We start from the raw sequence: 22471 nt of genomic DNA, 5'->3' as shown, positions 1-22471 counted from the left end.
GCACAGTTGAGACCCCCTGGAATTCCTTAAACCAGAAGGAGGGAGTCTGGGTGGTTCCACATGGAGATGCTGAGGCTCACTATTCTTTTCCTCCCAGGACCCACTGTCCAGGGGTGGTGGGGTCTGCGGAAATCCAGCTCACATGCTCATTTCTTGTCTCTTCTGCTGCACATGCTTTTGACAGTAAGACATGCTTCACCAGGCACATCCTATAAAACTGGTCACGCACATTTCTTTCTTCAGAATCATTTCCTCTTGAAAGTGCTTCCTCACAAACAAGTTATTCAATGGCCACCGTGGCAGTTTTCATTTAGTGCCTCAGAACTAGGGCCTGCGGAGGGCCTGCCTTCTGTATGCAGGGCACACAGGGACCAATGACAGGAATCACCTCTGCCGCCTGGCCGCAGAGAGGAGTCGTCGCGCAGGGAGCACGGCGAGGGTCTGTCTCTCGCAGATGGAATTCACACAGCAGATAATCTTGTCTTCGTCTCAGCACAGCCAGGGAAAACATGACATCTTAAATAGTCTCCTATATAAACCAAGGACTGTGCAAACAAACTATTTTGATCTAGATGTATTTCCCTCAAAGAGAATAAATACATAAGAAAATCCATTTTTGAAGACCAAATAAAAATAAGCACATATACACACACTCATCAAGGGAAATCTTCTAAGACTTTGATTTTATTACCACTATGCAGCATCCTCAGTTCATATTTAACTGAAGGAGGAGGCATTTCTGTTTGATCATTTTTATCTCCCCCCCTTAGCAAGTAACTGCTTTTTGAATTGCTAGCTGTTCTTAACAAGAAGCAGAATGACCAACGTTTCCCTTTCCTTGTGATGTCTTATAAGATTTCAAATGCTAATATTACTACTTCCACCACTGAGTCACATGAGATAAATCTTCCCAAGTTTGTGAGGTCAACAACCAAGGTTTCATCAAAGCTGGAAAGCAGCATCTGTACTTGGATGTTTCTCACGGTTTCAAGCAGTAAATTACGGGGAAAGAGAAATAAAAAGGCATTTACTGAAGTTAAATCATCCGCTCACAAATAGTACATTTTTTTCCCAGTCTGAAAGATTTGAAAAGAAAACAAAAACCCTGGATGTGTATGCAGCAGAAAGGGGCAAATGCTGATCAGTCTTAAGTAATATATATAACAAAATTTTAGAAACGGGACTTATGTAGAGTAGGAGGTATAAGATTTATTTTACAAAGTGAATGTAATGAAGTTAATATCACTGAGAAAAGATAAAAGATTATTTCTCTTCTCTAGCCATCTTTCAGTCAATGAAGGGGAAAAAAAGAGTATGTAAAAACTGCATCTGAACATGAAATTTCAGGACAGCTAAACATAACAAAACTACCCCACGACTGAACTAGTGAACAGCAACCAGGGCCAAAAACAACAACAACAAAAGGTCTGAATCTCTTGGATGTAGATCAACTCATCTCGCACATTTTTGAATCTAAAACAAACTCTACATAGTTGCTGACAGACAGTGTGCAAAGAAATATTACTTCAGAGATGATCACAGCAATTCACAATGACAGGACAACTCCCATCATGGGAATTCACTTCATGTCATTACTTTTTATAGCACTTGGAGAACTATGAAGAATTTGCCACTGTGACCACAACTAATCTCACCACTTGAAAAAATTATTCAATAAAATCTATCTTCTTCCATAAGAGGAAATAAAGGTCACTTTAAACATGTGTAGAGCAAAAAGGACTGAACGTAGCCTACGTTAAAAGAAGTTTTCTAAGTTAATAGTAGGAAGGACAAAAGAAAAATGATTAAACGATTAAACAAAGACCAACTGATAAACAAAAGGCTAAAATCCAGAGACAGTGTAATGATGGCACCCAGGTCAAACAGACGCGGATGTGGCCTTCCCACCTGACTTCACGATATGTACCCCAAACTCATTCCTTCACGCTGTGGGGCCTCCCCAAGCCAGGCTACATTTTTACTAGGTTGCACCTCTTGGCTTCTTTCTCTCTTCTTTCTTTCCCCTATAGCCATAGTTGGCTTCCTTGCCAGTCTTGTGTTTCTGAAAGAGACCCAGGGCCTCTGTGGATTGACTCCTCTCCTCCCCAAGCAACCTTTCCTCTGAACTTCTCACTTTCCTGGCCCAAAGTATTGGAGTGGGGTCAGTTCTGCTAAATCTGACAGACACTATTATTATTTTTTTATTTTATTTTTTTTCTGTGGTACATGGGTCTCTCACTGCTGTGGCCTCTCCCGTTGCGGAGCACAGGCTCTGGACGCACAGGCTCAGCGGCCATGGCTCACGGGCCCAGCCGCTCCGCGGCATGTGGGATCCTCCCGGACCGGGGCACGAACCCGTGTCTCCTGCATCAGCAGGCGGACTCTCAACCACTGCGCCACCAGGGAAGCCCCAGACACTATTATTATCTTCTGTTGGGGGCGGAACATGCAAAGATGAAAAGGCATGCTTAAGGAGCTCAAGTCTTACAGTGGAAACATTGGGTACACATAACATATTGGAGATGGGGTGAAGGAGGAGAGGTGAAATAGTATGGCAGATTTAGGGACCTGCAGTAGATGTCGCATAAAATACCCTTGAAGATACACAGCAGGCAGCAGCCCCCATGGAGGGGCTTGGAGGACGCACATGTTCCCACTTCCCACATGACTCCTACCTGTGTCCGCTCAGGGACCTACACCGACTCCTTCCAGGCCACTGACCAACAGCGACCAACATCACTCTCCATTTCATTCTCTTTATCCATATTCCCCAGATTTAAATGTATAGGCTTAAGTGTCCTCACTAATATACCTATCCCTCACTGAATGACCTTTCTTCACTATGAAATAAAGAACGGCACATAGAAGCAAATCAGGTAAATTACAAGGGCAGAAGTGTGATTCAAAAGTTTGGATAGGGCTTCCCTGGTGGCGCAGTGGTTGAGAATCCGCCCGCCAATGCAGGGGACACGGGTTCGAGCCCTGGTCCAGGAAGATTCCACATGCCGCGGAGCAACTGGGCCCGTGAGCCACAACTACTGAGCCTGCGCGTCTGGAGCCTGTGCTCCGCAGCAAGAGAGGCCGCGATAGGGAGAGGCCCGCGCACCGCGATGAAGAGTGGCCCCCGCTTGCCGCAACTAGAGAAAGCCCTCGCACAGAAACGAAGACCCAACACAGCCAAAAATAAATACATAAATAAATAAAAATTTGGATAATAGAACTGTATTGTTTATCCCTCTAGCAAGTCCATTTTAAAAATATGCTCTAAGTACAGAAAGCAACAGAGAAATGGCTGCTGCTCCTGGTGGCTTCCTGATTCACCTTCCCACTGTCTCCTCAGGCTCTCCAGTGACTAGTGTTTCACCCACTGTCCTTCAGGGACAGGCCAGCTTCTGAGTCAGCTCGGCTGTGAATGTCATGAGTGGCTTAGATTTGGAATTAGGGATTTGTTTCTTCTTCAATGATGGTCGTTGGGGGTTGGGAGATGGGGGATGCAGGAGACCTGCTTAATAATTGCCAGGAAAAATCAGTATAGATTTTTCTAAGGCACTATTCTGAAAGAATAAATAGACAAAAACCCACAGTGAAAATCTTTAAGTGAGGGCTGATTACGTAAGTTGCATTTACGAAAGCTGGCAGAATCACTGATAAGAACACACTTGCTTCAATGGCCCAGGACTTTATAATCTGATATGAAAGTTGGGGTCATTTTTTTCAAGGGTGGCAATGAGATGATTTTGTGTGATAATCTTCCTGCTAGTCCAAATAACATCCTCTGAAAACTAATATACACCTGTGCTTAGACCACTTAGGAGCTGCATCTCCAGCCTCTGTAGATGCTGTGAACTGGGTGAAGGAGGGGATTAGCAGTGACTGCAGAGGCAGTTTCGGGACCAGCCAGTAGTAGCTAAACCTTGAGAGAGAAGCGGGTAGGCAAGAATGACTTTTCTCTTTCTAGGGCTCTAGCCAGTACCTTTATGCCAGCGTTTCCACAAACCTGGGATTGAGAGAGGGTCTGTAAGCCAATTTCTAAAAAATACAGGGGAAAAATTATACCTTTATATGTGAAACGGTTCCCTCTGTAAGTTAAATTGACAACTTAATTTCTTTGCTCTTGGCTGGAAGAATATCAACTTGATAATAGTAACACTGGTCATCTCATGATAAAAGTATGGTTGTTATAAAGTTTCATGATTAACAAAATTTGAAAATAAGTCATTATTAGTTAACAGGTTTTTTTTTTCTTCAAAACCTTGCAAAGCATGAAAATAAAGATGAAAACACAAAGGAAGCTGGATGGTAAAATGATTGGGGACTATAGGCCTTGGCCGTCCATGCTTTCCTCCTCGTCCCTTTCTCATTATTCCATGATAATAAATGCCATAGACAGGTCACCATCCTGATTTTCCAGTTCTTCTTTTTTCCAAATGCCAAGCACCAGGCTGAATGAAAGGAGTTTTGCTTTCTTAGAAAAGGACTAAAGGACTTCTGGCTGCTCAAGGTGATGCCAAAGGGACCCTTTCTCATATATGTATTAAGTGCTTAGAAGGTATGCATTTAAAAAACTATTGTTTAATGCATAGCATTAACTCACAAAAAGAGAAAGGGAGGGAGAGAGAAAGAGGGAGAGAAGGATGGGAGGAAAAAAAAAAGGGAGGGAGGGAAAGAGGAAAAAAAAGAAAGAGAAAGACACAGAAATCCTCAGATCCCAGAAGCAATAAGGGAATTTAAGCTAGAACGGAAAGTAAAAGCTGACACTGCAGTAACCTGGGGTTTTCAAAACCCCAAGCTGAGAAAGTAACTGGGAGGCTGGTGTAAGATCTCAGAGATGCAGAGAGATCAAGCCCAAGTAGAGCGGATTTGCTGGGCCGGCACCTCCATACCCGACTCTCGCAGGACAAAAAGGGACAGGCTATGACTTAACCCATATGTAGTTTAAGTTAAAAACTCAGTGGAAGAGACAGAAAGTAGAATAGTTGCCAGGAGTTGAGGGAAGTGGAGAAGGAAGTTAGTGTTTAATGGGTAGAGAAGTTCAGTTTCACTCGATGAAAAAAAGGAAAAAGAACTACCATGGGGTCCCCTTTAGGAAGAAGGTAACTGAAGCAGAAGAAAGGAATAATAGATAATAAAAAATGTCAGTAAACATGGTGGCAATCTAATATTACTTATACTGAGTATAAATAATAATAACAGCTAAAATTCACTGAGAAGTTATTGTGTGCCAGAAACTGAACTAACTCATTTAATTATCATGATAAACCTATAGGTAGATGCTATTGTAACCCCATTATACATATGAAGAAACTGAGGCATAGCACACTTAAACAGGAATATAGCCAGTAAGTGAAAAAACCAAAGAAATAATAATAACCAAATAATAAATCTGGGGAGGGTTTGGAAACAAGGCATAACTCAAACACTAGTCACCAAGAATATACATGATACACATGATGGGAGTGCATATACTGGAGCAACTTATGATTGCTGTATTATTTAATTAAAACAAATATACATGTGAGGGCTCCCCTGGTGGCACAGTGGTTGAGAGTCCGCCTGCCGATGCAGGGGACACGGGTTCGTGCCCCGGTCCGGGAAGATCTCACATGCCGTGGAGCGGCTGGGCCCATGAGCCATGGCTGCTGAGCCTGTGCGTCCGGAGCCTGTGCTCCGCAACGGGAGAGGCCACAACAGTGAGAGGCCCGCGTAACACAAAATAAATAAATAAATAAATAAATAAATAAATAAATAAATATATACACATGTGACATTTCAACAATAACCACTAAAAGAATAGGAAGATAATGAATAAATTTCCAAATGGTGGAGGGAAAAATAGGAAGAGAGTGTAAGAAAAAACAATGAATCCAATAGAAAGCAAAAAAAAAAAAAAAAAGAAAAGGAGAAAAAAGAAACAAAAAAGGCAGCTTTAATAGAAAAAAGTTAGAAAGTTACTAAAATATAGGTAACCACAATAAAGAGAAGCAGAACAAACATATCCGTTAACTGATATTGTGAGATTGAATATTTAAAAATCTAACTATACGCTGTTTACAACAGAATCAACTAAAACACAATGACCTAGATTAGCTGGAAGTAAAGGAATAGAAAAAGAGTAACCAAAAGAGAGGTAGTCATGGTACAGTACTAATATAAGATAAAACAGACTTACAGGGAAAAAACATTAAGGATAAAGAAGGTGTTTAGATTCAACCAGGTAAAGCAACAAAGCTTCAAATTATACTAAGCTAATTAAGCTGCTAGAAATTCAAGAAGAAATTTATAAAATCACAATCTTAGTGGGAGATTTTAATATACTGCTCTCAAAAACCGATAGAGCAACCAGATAAAGAAACTAGTAATGATATAGTAGTTTTAAACAGCACAATTAATACATTTTCTCTAATGAAAGAATATGTAGAATGCTATTCCCAGAAAACGAGGCTACATATTCTTTGCAAGTCATAAGAACACATTTTAAAAAAACTGACCAAGTAATAAACCAAAATTTTGTCTCAACAAATACCAAAGAATCAGTATTACATAAACCATGTTTAACAACTACTACGCAGCAAAACTGGAACTCAGTAACTAATATTTTTGGAAACTTAAAGAAAGCTATAATAATTAAAGAGTCAAAGAAGAATCATAATGAAAATCCTAACATGTTTAGATTGGATGGCCATTAAGACACTATTTCAAAACTTGTGGAAAGTAGCTAAACCATTGCTTAGTAAGAGATGTATGGCCTTAAATGTAAATGTTAGAAAATAAGAAATTCACCTGAAGAAGACAGAAGAAATAAATAAAACACAATAAGCCCACACACGGAAGAGAATAATACCATCTATGTAAATTCAAAATCACAAAAATGATATAATACTGTTTTTGGATAAATACCCTTACAGAACAATGTTGCAACAATCAGAACACGGTTACAACTGCAAGGGGAGAAGGGGATAGATTGTGGAGAGGTACAAAACAGGTTTCAGCTGTATTGGTAATTTTTAACTTCTTTTCAACTAAGGACTGTTAACAAATATTTGACATTGGTAACATTTATGAGATTTGGGTGGAGGATTGTTAGTGTTTATTATTCTACGTCTGCTTCCAAATATTTGAATTATTTTTAAGAAAGGGGGGGGCAAAGAAAAAAATGAAGAGAAACATTAAGAAGAAGAAATAAAAGATTTTCTACTTTTGTAACTTGTAAGTAGCATCAGTCTTAGGCCCCTCATCTGTAAAAGGAATAATAGTAATTTCTACCTTCCAGACTCTGAGAACTGCATATCCAGCATGTAGCTCAGAGCTTGGAACAGCGTGCTCTAGAATGCTAGATGCTGTTATTATTTCATCCTAAATTCAGGAAGCATCTCTTTTCATCTTCACATCATTCTAAGAAGACCTGGATGAGAAATCATTTTTTTTTTTTTTTGGTCCTCCTTCATTTAAGTCCTAAAGCAAGACTATTTACTGCCACTGTTGATCCTTAAAAAAGAAAAGAAAGAAATAGTACACATTTGTAATTAATAAAATGATGCTGTTATAAAACGTTGTAGGACTTTATTGAAGTTTTTTCTTACTCTAACCACTTTAAGGTTACCTTGTATCCCTACCTCCCAAATCACTTCTCCACCAAAGTGCTCCATTTGAATTCCAGGTCAGTGAGATGGTAACCATCAGTGGCAGCATTGCCACTACAGTTTTCTTCAACATCTGTGTCATGGATTTTTCATCTTTGCATCTTTGTCTGATAGATATGCACTTGCTTACATTGTATTTGATTCATGTAACGGTCCTGCAAACATATTGTCATCTATTTTACTGGTAAGGAACTAAGGCTCAGATAGGTCCAGTGACCTGCCAGACATAACAAGATATACCTCAGAGGGCTCTTCTGAGGATTAAAAAAGGTCATGTGAAGTAACTGGTGCATAGGAGATATTCCATATATATTGGCTCTCTTCTGTCTTCTCCCAGATGTTCAGTTAATGTTTGCTGATATATTGTTTAATTAATGTCTTATTATATTAAGTGAAAACGTAAGGTGTTCTTTTGATATATGTTTTGCATTATTATCACAAATCCCTACTTTAGGGCTTCCCTGGTGGTGCAGTGGTTGAGAGCCCGCCTACCGATGCAGGGGACACGGGTTCGTGCCCTGATCTGGGAGGATCCTACATGCCGCGGGGCGGCTGGGCCCGTGAGCCATGGCCGCTGAGCCTGTGCGTCCGGAGCCTGTGCTCCGCAACGGGAGAGGCCACAACAGTGAGAGGCCCGCGTACCGCAAAAAAAAAAAAAAAAAAAAAAAAAATCCCTACTTTATAAGTTTAATCACTGTTTTTTGTAACAACGTAAAGTTCCAGAAAGGTAATAATTTGAAAATTCCTCTAATTCCTCATTTGTGGCTAAAAATGACATTCAAATGATTTCATCTAAAATTATTCAACTATAAAAGATGAACTCACACTTATATCTTTCACAAAAAAGTAATTCCAGTAGGAAGCACTTCATAACATCTTCCCTTGTTCTAATGTGCTGCTTGAAACAAGTGACTATGGGATGGCTAAGTGGATAGATGGTCTATGGTGACGTGAACAGAAATATAGCCTTTGAAACACTTCCTGACATATTTTCCTATACACATTAACCAAGGCAATAACTCGGAATACTTTCAATTATATTTTAAATGTATTTCTTTTAAAAAATGCCATTATTACAGAGAAAGAACAATAATGCAAGCATCAGTGGCCACTGTGCTCAGTTTTCTATGCATGGGGATCCTCTGAGAATGCCTGGAAATTGTGGGGTTTGGACTATATTAAAAAATAGAAAGACTTCTTGAGAGCTCAGTTACCAGGGTAAAATGTTAAGAGTAAGTACTAGATTTGATTCTTTGTTTTCTCTGCCTTGATTTTTTTTTCTATATTTCAAACAATTTACTTTGTAGTAAATTATGTTGCCCTCAACAGCTATTTCCTGTTTTTACTATTTTTTTCTTTAGGGATATTATAAGTCTTTGTAAATACAGCATTACTAGGTTAAGGACACTGGCAGAGAGAGAAAAGGGGACGAAAAAGATGAAGATCTCTCCATCCCCATATCTTGTGAGTGTTACTTTAATTCCACATCACATTTTTGAAGCATCTATTAACTGCCCTTCTCTACAGCAATGAGGAGAGAATCAGCCTTATATATACTCTTTTTTTAATATATAAATTTATTTATTTACTTATTTTTGGCTGCGTTGGGTCTTTGTTGCTGCATGCGGGCCTTATTTAGTTGTGGCGGGCGGGGGCTACTCTTCGTTGCGGTGCACGGGCTTCTCATTGCGGTGGCTTCTCTTGTTGTGGAGCACGGGCTCTAGGCGCGTGGGCTTCAGTAGTTGTGGCACGTGAGCTCAGTAGTTGTGGCTCACAGGCTTTGTTGCTCCATGGCATGTGGGATCTTCCCGGACCAGGGATGGGACCCGTGTCCCCTGCATTGGCAGGCGGATTCTTAACCAATGCGCCACCAGGGAAGTCCCTATATATACTCTTGAATGGTGGCTATACGGGGGTGATGGTTCTTGAGTCTGGCTCATCAGAACCAGCTACCGTTCTTTTATTATGAAGGCTTCTCTGCTTTAGGGATGGCCTTGACCAAGCCCAACTGTGCAAAGAGATACAGACATCAAGCCTTGAGAGACAAGGTCGATCCTGAGATTATACCCCCTGCTGGAATATTCACCTTTGTTGTTTTGGCAATTAACACCTAATAATAAGAGTTATTATTACTGATGATCTAGTGGGGACCAGACACTGCTTAAATTATTTCAAATCATCCTATAACAATTCAAGATAAATTGTTGCCATTGTAAGGAAGAGGAAACTGAGATTTAAAAGGTTAAATAGTTTGTACAACATAATACTAAGTAGCATAGAAGGATCTGAACCCAAGATTCTCTAACATGGAGTGTATGCTATTCTGCTATCCATGCTACCTCTCGTTTGCCTACTGGTTTTGAGTTATTTAGGGGTTATTTAGGGGTTAAGGAAGTAGGAGTTCATTGGTTAAAAAGTCCATGAGATCTGAGTCACATGGTACTGGAGATGCTGGTGTCAAGCAAGAACATGGGCTGAGTTCATCACTGATGATTTCTCCAATATGAGGATGGCATTAGCAGGATTACCAATAAGTAATGTGACAATAGTCAACTTCATTTAATACTTTATTTAGCTTATCATTTCCGTCACACATCCAGTAGAAACTCTCCATTTCTAGAGCTTGCTTTTGGGGATGTTCACAGGGCTGGTGGTGCCTAAAAATGAACTAAACTAAATCCTTATCTCCCAGGACCATTTAAAACATCCAGTTAACCATAAAGTTCCAGTCAGATGTTCACAATATATTTTCTTGTTTTTTTGTTTGCAGACCTTTGTTTTTCGGCACATTTACTGGAACAGAATTTATTCTAAGCTGAGCAGACCACAGCTCTTGCAAAAGGCAGCATTAGCATGATGCAGCGAAGTGTGTAGGCGAAGGACACAGCATCCTTGGAAACCCCGTCACTTCCTCTTTGGTATATTTAGCTGGCTTGTCAGCCACATGGCAAATAAAATTTGCTTAGTAACTCCAAAACTGTGGTTCTTCAGGCTCTGTACAGCTGGAATCTCCCCACTCCACTTTCCTGTGTCTCCATTCTATTCATCCCACTTCCTTACAAGTTAAACGGATAGCCCAGCCAGTATCTTTAGAAGAAGTCAATCTCATGCTTAAAATCTTCAACGGCTCCTACTGCCTATAGCACCAGCTCTGAAGTTCAGCTTCGTGTCCAATGCCCTTTACAAACTGACCCTCATCTGCTAAATTCTCACCACTCCTCATTCACCTATGGCTCTAGATTTACGAAAACATCCTCCACTCCTCAAATTATGTGCCTTCATGAGCTCTAATCGTGTCCTTTCTTCTCCTGCTTCCCACCCATGTGAAGCTACTGATGCCTGACTGTGAGCTCTTTGATGGAAAGATCTGCGTGTTACCCATTTTACTAGCCGGACATGAAGCAGGCGTTCAATATTTATTATTGAAATAGGAGATCTTGTGAGCCAAGCTGCACAGTACTGTGATGATACAGTTCTCATGAGGTAGCCTACATTTTCGAGGCAGCCCTGCTCTGGACTTATATGGATCCCATTCTTGAGTGGAAAGAAGTCCGCTGGGGCACTATGGATACCATTATTAAGTCTTTACATAGCCATTCTTCTCCAGGATAATTAGTAGCAACTTTTTTTTTTTTTTTTTTTTTTTTTTTTTTGCCGTACGCGGGCCTCTCACTGCTGTGGCCTCTCCCGTTGCGGAGCACAGGCTCCGGACGCGCAGGCTCAGCGGCCATGGCTCACGGGCCCAGCCGCTCCGCGGCACGTGGGATCCTCACGGACCGGGACACGAGCCCGCGTCCCCTGCATCGGCAGGCGGACTCTCAACCACTGCGCCACCAGGGAAGCCCAGTAGTAGCAACTTCTAAGGCTTCCTTTTCCTTTACCAACACCACATTTCTTAACTTTCTAAGGCATACGGGCCAAATCAAAGCAGATGTCGGGGAGGAAGCTGAGCACGCTATGGACAGAGGGGTCCCTGAGACCCTTCCTCTGGCAACATTCATCCGTCACCTCTCCAGATTCTGTCAGACAGGAAGGAATGAATCGCAAGGCTGAATGCCACTGGGCCTGGGTCTTGTCTCCTTTGACACAGAAATGGTATATTTTAACTACATGATAAAATAATAACAGCAATATTCATGTAGTTTAAGGCTTTGAAAGGACTACAGAATCTCCCCTACCACGTCCAAACTAAAAGGTAGAACACATTCTAAGTGATTCATTTGTAACAAGCCTTACTTTATCTCATGACATATTTGGAAGAACAATCTACACACAGTTTGTCTTTTTACACACACCACGGGAAATGTCTATGTTAGCTGAATGAGATATAAAGATGCAAAGTGTTTTAGTGAGACTTACAATGTGTTCAAACCTCAAGAAAAGGTCTCAGCAATTCCCAGCTGAAAAAATATGTATCTGCCACAGGTCTTAAGGTAAGGCCAGACACTACATACCTTGCCACTAGAGGAAATAACATATTTAAATAAAAAATGAGAAGATCATCCTCTAAAGACCATGAGAAGGAGCTAAAAATGCCCCCTGACTATAAACCTACTTTTAGGAGTTAGAAAAAAAGAGAAACAGCAAGCAAATTCTTAGTTTCTAATTCTTCCATTGCTCTAGGTATTTGCATCACTAAATATAATTATAAAGAGTCAAGACCAAACTTTGTTCAGAAAAAAAAGGCAAACAACCATCTACAAATTAAAATTCAAATTAATAAAATTTAATGTTGGAGAAAACATTTTTTTCTAAGACTTGAAACAAGTTAATTTCTTGGACAGTTCCAGAAGCAGACATATGATTTCCTAAAGGTACTGAGGTGATTTTAATAGGAAACCTTTCCTGGGGATGTAAGACTCCCTTCTTGTGTTCACCAAATAATTGTGGAGGAAGTGCATCCAAAAAGGGAGCAGGGAAGAGTTTGTGGAATGTTTTAAGATCTAAAGTCCTTCTAGAAAAAATAAATCCTACCAAATTCTAGTGCATTGGGGGCCACAGAAAAACCTGGCAGAGAGAGGCTTTAGTATAGGTTAAACATTTCCAATAACACTACATTTATCTTAATAAAACGGGCTCAGATAGTGCAGAAATGAAGTTACTTGTTGGCTAAAGTTTGCACTTGGGTGGGTACAGATGCTCTTCAGGAATACTCTTATAATATAAGAATAATCTCCACCATGCCAGTTAAGGAACCATTACATGGCTCTATCTTGTCAATATTCTGGCAGTCGCAAGAGCCCAAAGACAGCCTAGAAAATCTAGAATGAAAATAAATCCAAGGCCATTTGTACTCAGTTCCAGGAAGTATACCTCAGCAAGCATTCTTGGATTCCTCCTCAATTCTGCCAACACCAGTAATGCCCCAGAGCAATGTTTCCCAAAGCACACTTGAGTCATGGAATCACTTTCCCAACAAATGTTTTTTGATGAATAAAGAAATTACCAGGACATGGAAGCAACCTAAGTGTCCATCGACAGATGAATGGATAAAGAGGATGTGGCACATATATACAGTGGAATATTACTCAGCCATAAAAAGAAACGAAATTGAGTTATTTGTAGTGAGGTGGATGGACCTAGAGTCTGTCATACAGAGTGAAGTTAAGTCAGAAAGAGAAAAACAAATACCGTATGCTGACACATATATATGGAATCTAAGAAAAAAAAAAAAAAGGTCATGAAGTACCTAGGGGTAAGATGGGAATAAAGACACAGACCTACTAGAGCATGGACTTGAGGATATGGGGAGGGGGAAGGGGAAGCTGGGACAAAGTGAGAGAGTGGCATGGACTTATGTACACTACCAAACGTAAAATAGATAGCTAGTGGGAAGCAGCCGCATAGCACAGGGAGATCAGCTAGGTGGTTTGTGACCACCTAGAGGGGTGGGATAGAGACGGTGGGAGGGAGGGAGATGCAAGAGGGAAGAGATATGGGAACATATGTATATGTATAACTGATTCACTTTGCTATAAAGCAGAAACTAACACACCATTGTAAAGCAATTATACTCCAATAAAGATGTTAAAAAAAAAATTACCAAGAGAGCGTTTCCCAAACTTATTTGACCATAAGAGGAGGTCCTTTCTAATGGAACCTCCTTTCTAGATCTGGGCTAGTCCCAAGTTGGCTTCATGCTCTATCTCTAGCTCTATCCGTTAGGTTTCTATTTCTTAGAAGTTTTTCATTTCCCTCACTCAGTTATTCTGGATTGGACTTCCTGAGACATTTCCAAGGGAGGCTTGACCAGGGCCTGGGAGAAGAAAACCCTCTTCCTGGATGGATCCCCACCTCTGACAGGGAACCCAGTGCATTAGAAATGGCTACATAAAGCTCTAACTACACCAAAGCCTTAGCACGCATTTGGTTGTGTTGCCTGGTGTACTTCTGGGCATTGGTGACTCCTGCATGACTCTTCCTACTTCCTACCTCTGGCTCTGTAGTTCCTGTTAACAGAGTGTTTATGGTGATGGCAAGACGAAGAATTTTTTTTTTTTTTTTTTTTGGCTTTTGAGAGTTTTTTCTTAATTACTAAAGTAACACATGCTTACTACACAAAAATCTAATATTATATATCAGGTAAAAAGAGTATCTCCTGCAATTCCGCAAACCCTCTCTTCCCCCCCAATCCCATGACTGTTACTGTCAACAGTTTTCTCCTCATTTTTAATGATACACAGGACTGGAAGCTCTATAATCTGCTGGGAATTCTTCATTGTGCCCCTTTTGCTTCAGGAAATTCTATTTATCTTTATAAAAGAAACCTCAAATATCACTTTTGTGAAGGCGCCCTGACCCAGCCAAGCCATGCTGGTCTCTCCCTTTACCAGGTGCCCGAAGTAATTTGCACATATTTCAATTACCCGGAGTAATGTGCACATATTTCAATTAAAGAGCTTACAACAATTTCATTGCAAGTTTTGAATTAAATGTCTCTCCTACTTCTAAGACTTCAAGGACCAGTCTCATTCCTCTTTGTTACAAGGTATCTGGCAACTGACATGCAATCAGTACACAGTAAATATTTGTTGAGTGAATGAGTGAAGAAATATATAAATAAAATATTTTTCTAACACACAGACTTAAAGCTGTATAAAAATCACAGTCAAGATGCTCACGTTTAAATTTCTCTAAAAAAATGTTTCACACATATCCAACATTTCAACAACCAGGTAGTACTGTTAATTACTTTTCCCGTTTGTTTAGGCCTGAAAACTTAAAATTCTAACTTCATGGAAAATGGTAAAGTTGGAAGAATTTGGGGATGGATGGTGGTTTATTATTCAAGTGCCAAATGAACATTTTGAAGCATAAGATCTTTGGCCATTGGCTTTGTCCACTGACACCAGAACATTCCAGGAAATGACATTTCAAATAAACACTTTCAAGTCCAGTAAACCACAAACACAAAAAAGTATTCAATGGCATTTCACAGCAAATAGCCTTCTGTTGACAGTTACTCAGGAATGACTGGTTATATTTGCAAAGCACAAATATCTCTTCTGTTAGATTAACTGAATATGGTTTTAGCTGATGGCTTGGGCAAAAGAGTGAATCTATAAAAGTAGTGAAAGAAGCGAATAAAGGAGAAGAGACATGAAGGATGAATCTTCGAACAATATTTCTAAATATCAGAAAGTTCCACTGGACCAACACTTCAAATTAACAAGCCCCGCTGAGGGACTTTGACATGCATTCTGCATGACATATTGTCCAAGGAGTAGCAGCCAGAAGGAATCTCACTTTTCTTGGAAAAGAGATTGCCCATAGAGCTTTCATATTTTACCAACTAAACAGTTCGGGGTCAATGTAATTAAGTAATATAATTATGAACCCATTTCTTGGCCTCTAGCCCAAAGTGCTATTTCTTATTCAAGTATATCGTTAATTTTCATCTAGAAGGCATATGTGACACGTTAGACATAGTTCTTCATATTAAAAGACATACACAATCTACAAACAGAAATCCACAATCTAATTTTAATTTTAAAATTAAAGAGTAAGACTCCGTGGGTGCAATCATAGGATATGAGGTATAGCACGGATTCTAGGCCTTCAACTTAAGCAGGAAGTGGCCAGGAGAAATTTAGACTCTTGAAAATTTAGTATGAAAGTGGAAAATGGTGAAGGGGTCAGTGGATTTCCATCATACAAGAGATGGTGACTTAAACAGTAAAGGGAAAGGATATTTAGGGATACAATAGCAGCTGGCCCTAGAGTTACATCAGTACAATTAACATATTAAGTTAGGAGGCAAAGCCGGTGTGGGGTTTAAAAAAATATGGTACTGTCAGATCATGCTTATTAAATAATAAAAGTTAAAATTTATTGTGTATCTGGGTTGGGTTAGGCACTGTTTTAAGTATATTATGTGAATAGATTATTTAATTTTCAGAGCTACCTTATGAGATAGACCCACGCACTCTGGCTCCAGAGTGTTTTTTTTAACAGTATGCCATGCTGCCTCTTAACACCTACTCAAAAGAAATATTAGTCTTTATTTTAGAGTTGAATTCATGTGTTTACATAGGTGTTCAGAAATCTATAGGAGAGTTAAGTCCTGAATTGCACGAGACTGATTACTAGCTATCAAAGGCAACTGAAGTCAGTATACTTTCAGAGCTGGAGAAAGATACTCAATTCACCTTTGCATGGTGTTTGACATTTATTCATGCAATTGAATTCAACTCAATTAACAGTGATTTAGGGTCCCATGCTGAGTACTAAAGAAGTAAGATTCAAAGCGTAGAGGAGACACAATTTTTATGCCAATCTAGAGCAGATAAAAATACTCTGGAAGCTAACAGTTGAACAGAGGTGAAGAAAACGAAGTCCAGAGAGTTCAGATGACCTGCCCGAGGCCAAAAAAGTAGTTTGTGGCACAGAGGGACCTAAAAATCTAATTGAGGTGGGTCCAGGTCTCTTTTTACACTCCACTCTGCCTCCTGTCAAGCTGGTTGGAACACCTGGGCATAAAATTAACTTCTAAAATAAATATCTGTGCCCGGTAAAGAGGAAACTGTTGGATATTTGCCTGCCTCGTCTCTAGAACCCACTTCATTCTGGAATGAAGTTAAGGACAGAGAGAACAGATAGCCAAGGGAACATTTTTTTAAGGTTAGAGGAGGAGAGCTTTCACATATGGAGTCTCCCAGATCTCCTCTGAAGGAATGAGTGTTTTTCGATTTCATTTGCTGGGCAATTCATCTCTCTCAAACCTTACCCAATTCTAAAAGCAGACTTGACATTATATCTTTATTGATAACTATGTGTGTAGGTGCATATGTATGTCTTCAACTATGTTCCAAGGGTCTTAAGAACAGAGGACATACTTTAAACCTCTCTGTATGCCCAACTTTTACAAAATGCTTTCACATAGTAGCTGCTCAGTATGGTAATGATGCTAAAAGTATAAGTATATACAATGTAAGTTTTCCAATTAGTTTGTTTCATTTTTTAAAAAACGACCCTGTGTTCAGGTCTCCTAGAAAATTTTTAATAGCTTCTTTTAGTGGGTCAATTTTACGTGCCACCCTTTCCGCCCACAACCTGCCAGAGACATTTGGCAATGTCTGGAGACATTTTTGGTTGTCACAGCTTAGGGGCTGGGGGAGAAAGGTGTTACTGGCATCTAGTAGGTAGAGGCCAGGGATGCAGCTAAACATTCTACAATGTACGGGACCCACCTCACAACAAAGAATTAGCCAGCCCCAAGTGTCAATAATGCCAAGGTTGAGAGACACCGGCCTCTTCAGAAGTTAAACACATGCACAATCACCTTCCCATTTCTCCATTTTTAAAACACAAGTAAGACATAAAGCAAAATGATACACTAAATATTTGCCTCGACCAAGACAATGTCAGTAGTCTAGTTAAGATGAACAATTATTTAATGGGCTGATTTAGGATTAGAAGGGTTCATTAAAAGCCAGAGGAAATGCATGAATTTAAACACATGTGTACTTAAGTAAGCAATGGAACACCTTCACCAAAAGGCATGTTCTGATCTTCACTACATCTGAAACCAAGGTTACTCCACAGTTACAATATAAAACGTTCTGCTGATGAGGCATTTTCAAAACCACCACTGGTTTGATTCAGACACGGAAGTCTCATTTCAGACTGTTTCATTATTTCTAACCTCGCTCAAAATCCACCTTTTGACCAGCACACAAAGAGGAAATGTATGTTTTTTGTTTGTAAATAGGGTCATCAAAATAAACTGTTTTCACAGTTAGTCTTTCCTTTTGATGCCTGTCCCATGTCTAGGTTAACCTGGAAGGTCCAGTTTTTCATCCTAGATTCCTTATTGTGGCCAAAAGCACCATTCCTTCAGGCCTACTTCGGCTCCTTGACTTCTATCATGGAAAGACGACTGCAATAAAGCTATCCTAACAGCCTGATGATGTCTTTAAAGACAAACAAGGAAAAAGGAAGTGGGGGAGCTGCTGATTTTTCTTTCCACTCGGTTATGGTTTCCTTACACAATCTCTAGCTGATGTGGTTGCATTTGCTACAGTTTTATTTGCTTGTTCATTTTCCCCCGTGGCTGATCATATTTGATCCTTTGGCTGTCTGGTGGACACTTGAATAAAAATTTCTTTCTTTAAGGGGACAAATTAGTTTTTTTTCTGGGAATCAACTGACAAAAAACATACAGACCTCAGGAGGATCTTTAAACATGGCATAATAACCAATCTGTTGAGCATTCTGTGTATTGAGTTAAACATGTCACCACTGACACTCTCACACGTTGGTTAACGACTTACTAAATACTTACCGAGATCTTTAATAAGCGAGAGCGCTTCCCATGATATAAAGGCTCCTCCACCATCATCCATCGCACCCTGCCCAACATCCCAGCTGTCCAGATGTCCGCTGACCAGTACAACCTAGAATAATAAAAAGAGAAAAAAAAATAAAACTGAGCAGAAATGACATCAAAGAAGAAGCAGTCATAGGCATTCCAAATATATAAATGAAACTTTTCTATTTTCTATTTTTACTTTTTAAAAGATGTGTGTCATTACTAGTGGAAAACTTGGTATAGCGGTGTAAGGTCATCTTAATAGTAATAAAACTTCTCACCTTGTACTTCTCTTTATTAATATAATTTTGAATACTAAAGAAAAATGGTTTATTACTGACAGATGTTTGACAACTTTATTATATGGCTTAAAACCTAAATGACATAAAAATGGAGCTCAAAACTTCAACCATATTCTCAACTGTCCCAAATTCTAGCAGACAAATAATAAACATGTGTTGAATTGAATTCGAATGAAAAAGTGAGAATAATTTATTTATTTTTAATTATTGTGCTTTGTGCATTATGAATCACTCTGGTGTTGAATCAATAAGTATGCTGGGGTTACAAACTAGAGTCTAATTAAACAGAAGAACCTTTAAGAAATATCTCAATTTATGTGTTAAATAAATCTGTTGATTATATTATAAATTTTACATCACCATAGGTTTAAATTTTTTTCAAGAATCATTAGTAATTCTGTCCAGGAAAATATAAAAAATATTTCAGTGAAACTAAATTTTATGGACATATTTTATTTTATTTATTTATTTTTTGTTTTGTTTTGTTTTAATTTTTATTTTTTTAACATCTTTATTGGAGTATAATTGCTTTACATTGTTGTGTTAGTTGCTGCTGTATAACAAAGTGAATCAGCTGTACGTATACATATAGCCCCATATCCCCTCCCTCTTGCGTCTCCCTCCCACCCTCCCTATCCCACCCGTCTAGGTGGTCACAAAGCACCGAGCTGGTCTCCCTGTGCTATGCAGCTGCTTCCCACTAGCCATCTATTTGACATTTGGTAGTGTATATATGTCAATGCCACTCTCTCACTTCGTCTCAGCTTACCCTTTTCCCCTCCCCATGTATGGACACATTTTAAACAAGTTAAAAACCAAGTAAAATGACGCTGGGTTAATAGGATATCCACATGGCAAGTATGTGTCTTGATCTCTAGATCATGTAGTATATGAATGTCAAGTCAGATGAATTACAAATTTAAACAAAGATATTAGAGGAAAGCATAGAACAGCTTTGTCAACTTAGAGTAGGCAAAGATTTCTTAAACTGGACAAAAAAGTGCAAACCATAGAAGAAAAAATAATAAATTGGACTTTAAAAGTATTAGGAATATTTGTTCATCAAAAGACTCCATTACAGGAATGAAAAGGCAATCCACAGAGGAGAAAATATTTACCATACATATTTCAACAGAGGTCCCATATCCAGATTATATAAAGAACTTCTATGAAACACTAACAAAAAGAGAGTCAAATGATAGAAAAATGGGCAAAAAACTTGAACAGACAATTCACAAAAAAAGGATATATCAATACAAATTACTAATAATCATATTAAAAGTTGCTCAGGTTCATTATCATCAAGGAAATATAAATTAAACCACATTCAGTACATATCCACTGGAATAGCTAAAATGAAAAAGACAGGAAGTATTGGTGAGGAGGTGGAGCAACTGGAACTCTCATACATCAAGTGTGAGTATAAATACTTACAACCACTCTGGAGAACTGGCTTATCTACTAAATCTGAACATACACACACCCTAGGACCCAGCAATTCCACTCCCAGGTACACTCCAACAGGAAGGGATGCATATGAATGCTTTCACCAGAAGGGATGCACTAGAACGTTCAGAGAGTATTCATAATAACTCCCATCTCCCCCGCAAAGAAAACTACTCAAATGCCTGTCAACAGCAGAATGAATAGTGTGTTGTATTGACCAATGGAACGCTGCGCGGCAGTGTGAATGAACAATCAATACACAATAAATACACGAATCTCATAAACATAATGAAAAATGAAAGAAATAATACATCGTGTATAATCCCATTTATGTAAGATAGAAAAACAAGCAAAACAGGAGAGTGGTTACCCATGGTAAGGAGGGGTAGTGACAGGACGAGGACACGAGTCGAGCTGCTGGGTGCTGGTCATGTTCTGTTTCCTGACCAGGTGCTGGTCACGTTCTTTTTTCTGGGTACTGGTTACACAGGTGCACTCAGTTGGTAAAAGTTCATCTTGTTATACACTTAGGATTTGTGCATGTTCTCCGAGAATATTACACTTCAATAAAAAAGCTTAAAAAAACCAAGCTCAACAGATTGATTCTACATACAGCATACAGTAAATAAATAAACCGAAGTTGAACAAATCTTCTTGATGATTAACAGGAAAATGCCCCAAGACTTCGGGAAAGTGGGATTTTGGGTTTAAAATATCAGGGTGACCCCTTGCACTGCCTCGTTCCCTGAGCAGCTGCAGGATCTCCCACTGACTCTGTATATACAGGCAGGCCCAGCTTACTACTTCATTGTAGTCATAAACAAGTACAATGCCCCAGACTAACAAATGGCCATGTAATGAACCCAAATGGATTGTTTCTAAGGAAAAAAAAAACAAAAGAAAAAAATGTGTTGCAATAGCAGGAAATTCTGATTCAAAAAGTGGTGTAATCCCATGTGGGATGAACAAGCCAATTAGTCAACACTGTCACCACCCTCAGGACCATCTTCCCAATGAAGTTAAAGTTCCAATGGATAAAAAGTGTCAAAATCTGTTTTAATCAACTTTTTCTCAGATAACACATGAGTAATTAAATCAAGGCAGCTATTGTTTTAACCTTCAGACTTCCTTCAGAATAACTGAGGTTGTCTTACAATGATATTTCTGAAATATCTCTGTTCTCTAATCCAGAATTATTACTTAAACTAACAGTGAAAAGATGGAAATGGTTTGATGATAGGAAACTAAATGACATCCCATAGGATGAGGTCTTTGGCACAGTGATATGGAAGAGAGTTTGTTTTACTTTGGTTTTTTTTTTACAAAACCAGAATATATTGGGGGTTACCATGGGATAGTAGTAATTTTAATGTAAACTGATTTAAAGACTAGGTGATGACAACAAGAAGCTACTTCCTATTCAGTAGTATATTTAACGAACTTGAATTTTCCTAATCATAAAAGCTTCAACCTAAACCTCGAAAGTAGTAGTGCAGGAGGTCTCATTCAACAGGGTATCTGGCTAGCATGCTGTAATGCAGCCTCACAAAGGATAACCCAGAAAAACATAACAAAGGGTCAGGCAGAGATGAACATTACTTGTAACATATTTGGATCTGATTTAAGCAAACAAAACAAAAACAGACAACTCAGAGACACAGTAAACTCCAGATTTATAAAAAAGGATCACGTTGTAAAAGATAAGGGAATGCACCGGTTCTGCTGCCAGATGTGCAGCCCTTAGAGCAATAACATGGCCTAGAACCAACAGAGAAGTGGGGTGCCCCCTCATCTACCCTCCTTATGCGCTGCTCCCTGAGGCAGGCAGAGCGCTGATCCATCCCCTGCCCTCCAGCTTCCATCTCACCACCATCTCTTCCAAACGCAGTAAAGAGTAAAAATTATTCGCACAACAGCAAGAGCCAGGGGCAGCCACAACAAAACAAATAGGAAGGCAGAAAGGGAACACCGATGCTCTGAAATACAGAGTTTGCTATTTGTGAGGCACACATTAGCCCTGACCACCAAAGGCTCAGGTCTTGGGGGTGGGGGGAACTTCTGCAGTAGGGCAGAGATGCACTGGATGACAGCCTGCGAGGATGAAGAATCAGACTGGCAGCAGCACAGAAACACCTGCAGGCCAGCTGTGGGTCTGAGAGCAAAGACACACTAAAGCAAAGGTAGACAGAGAGCAGCCCGAGGACAAGCCCCCGCTTCGTGGTTATTGGGGCGTATGGAGATACTGAAGGCAAACAGATTTGCTTGATTAAAAG

General features: G+C 39.5%; 1 protein-coding gene across 2 annotated transcripts in view; it reads right to left on the bottom strand.

Moving 5' to 3' along the window:
* The window catches only part of CPQ (carboxypeptidase Q), a 463292-nt gene that overhangs the window by 142365 nt on the left and 298456 nt on the right, over positions 1-22471 (bottom strand). For both annotated transcript variants that reach the window (XM_082858694.1, XM_082858693.1), the window contains one exon: positions 18424-18535. In XM_082858694.1, the coding sequence (XP_082714820.1) occupies positions 18424-18535 (112 nt within the window). The remainder of the gene's footprint in view (positions 1-18423; positions 18536-22471) is intronic.

The sequence above is a fragment of the Leucopleurus acutus genome (genome assembly GCF_964270905.1).
Source record: "Leucopleurus acutus genome assembly, chromosome: 17".
NCBI classification, from domain to species: domain Eukaryota; kingdom Metazoa; phylum Chordata; class Mammalia; order Artiodactyla; family Delphinidae; genus Leucopleurus; species Leucopleurus acutus.
This window is presented reverse-complemented; position numbering and strand designations above follow the sequence as displayed.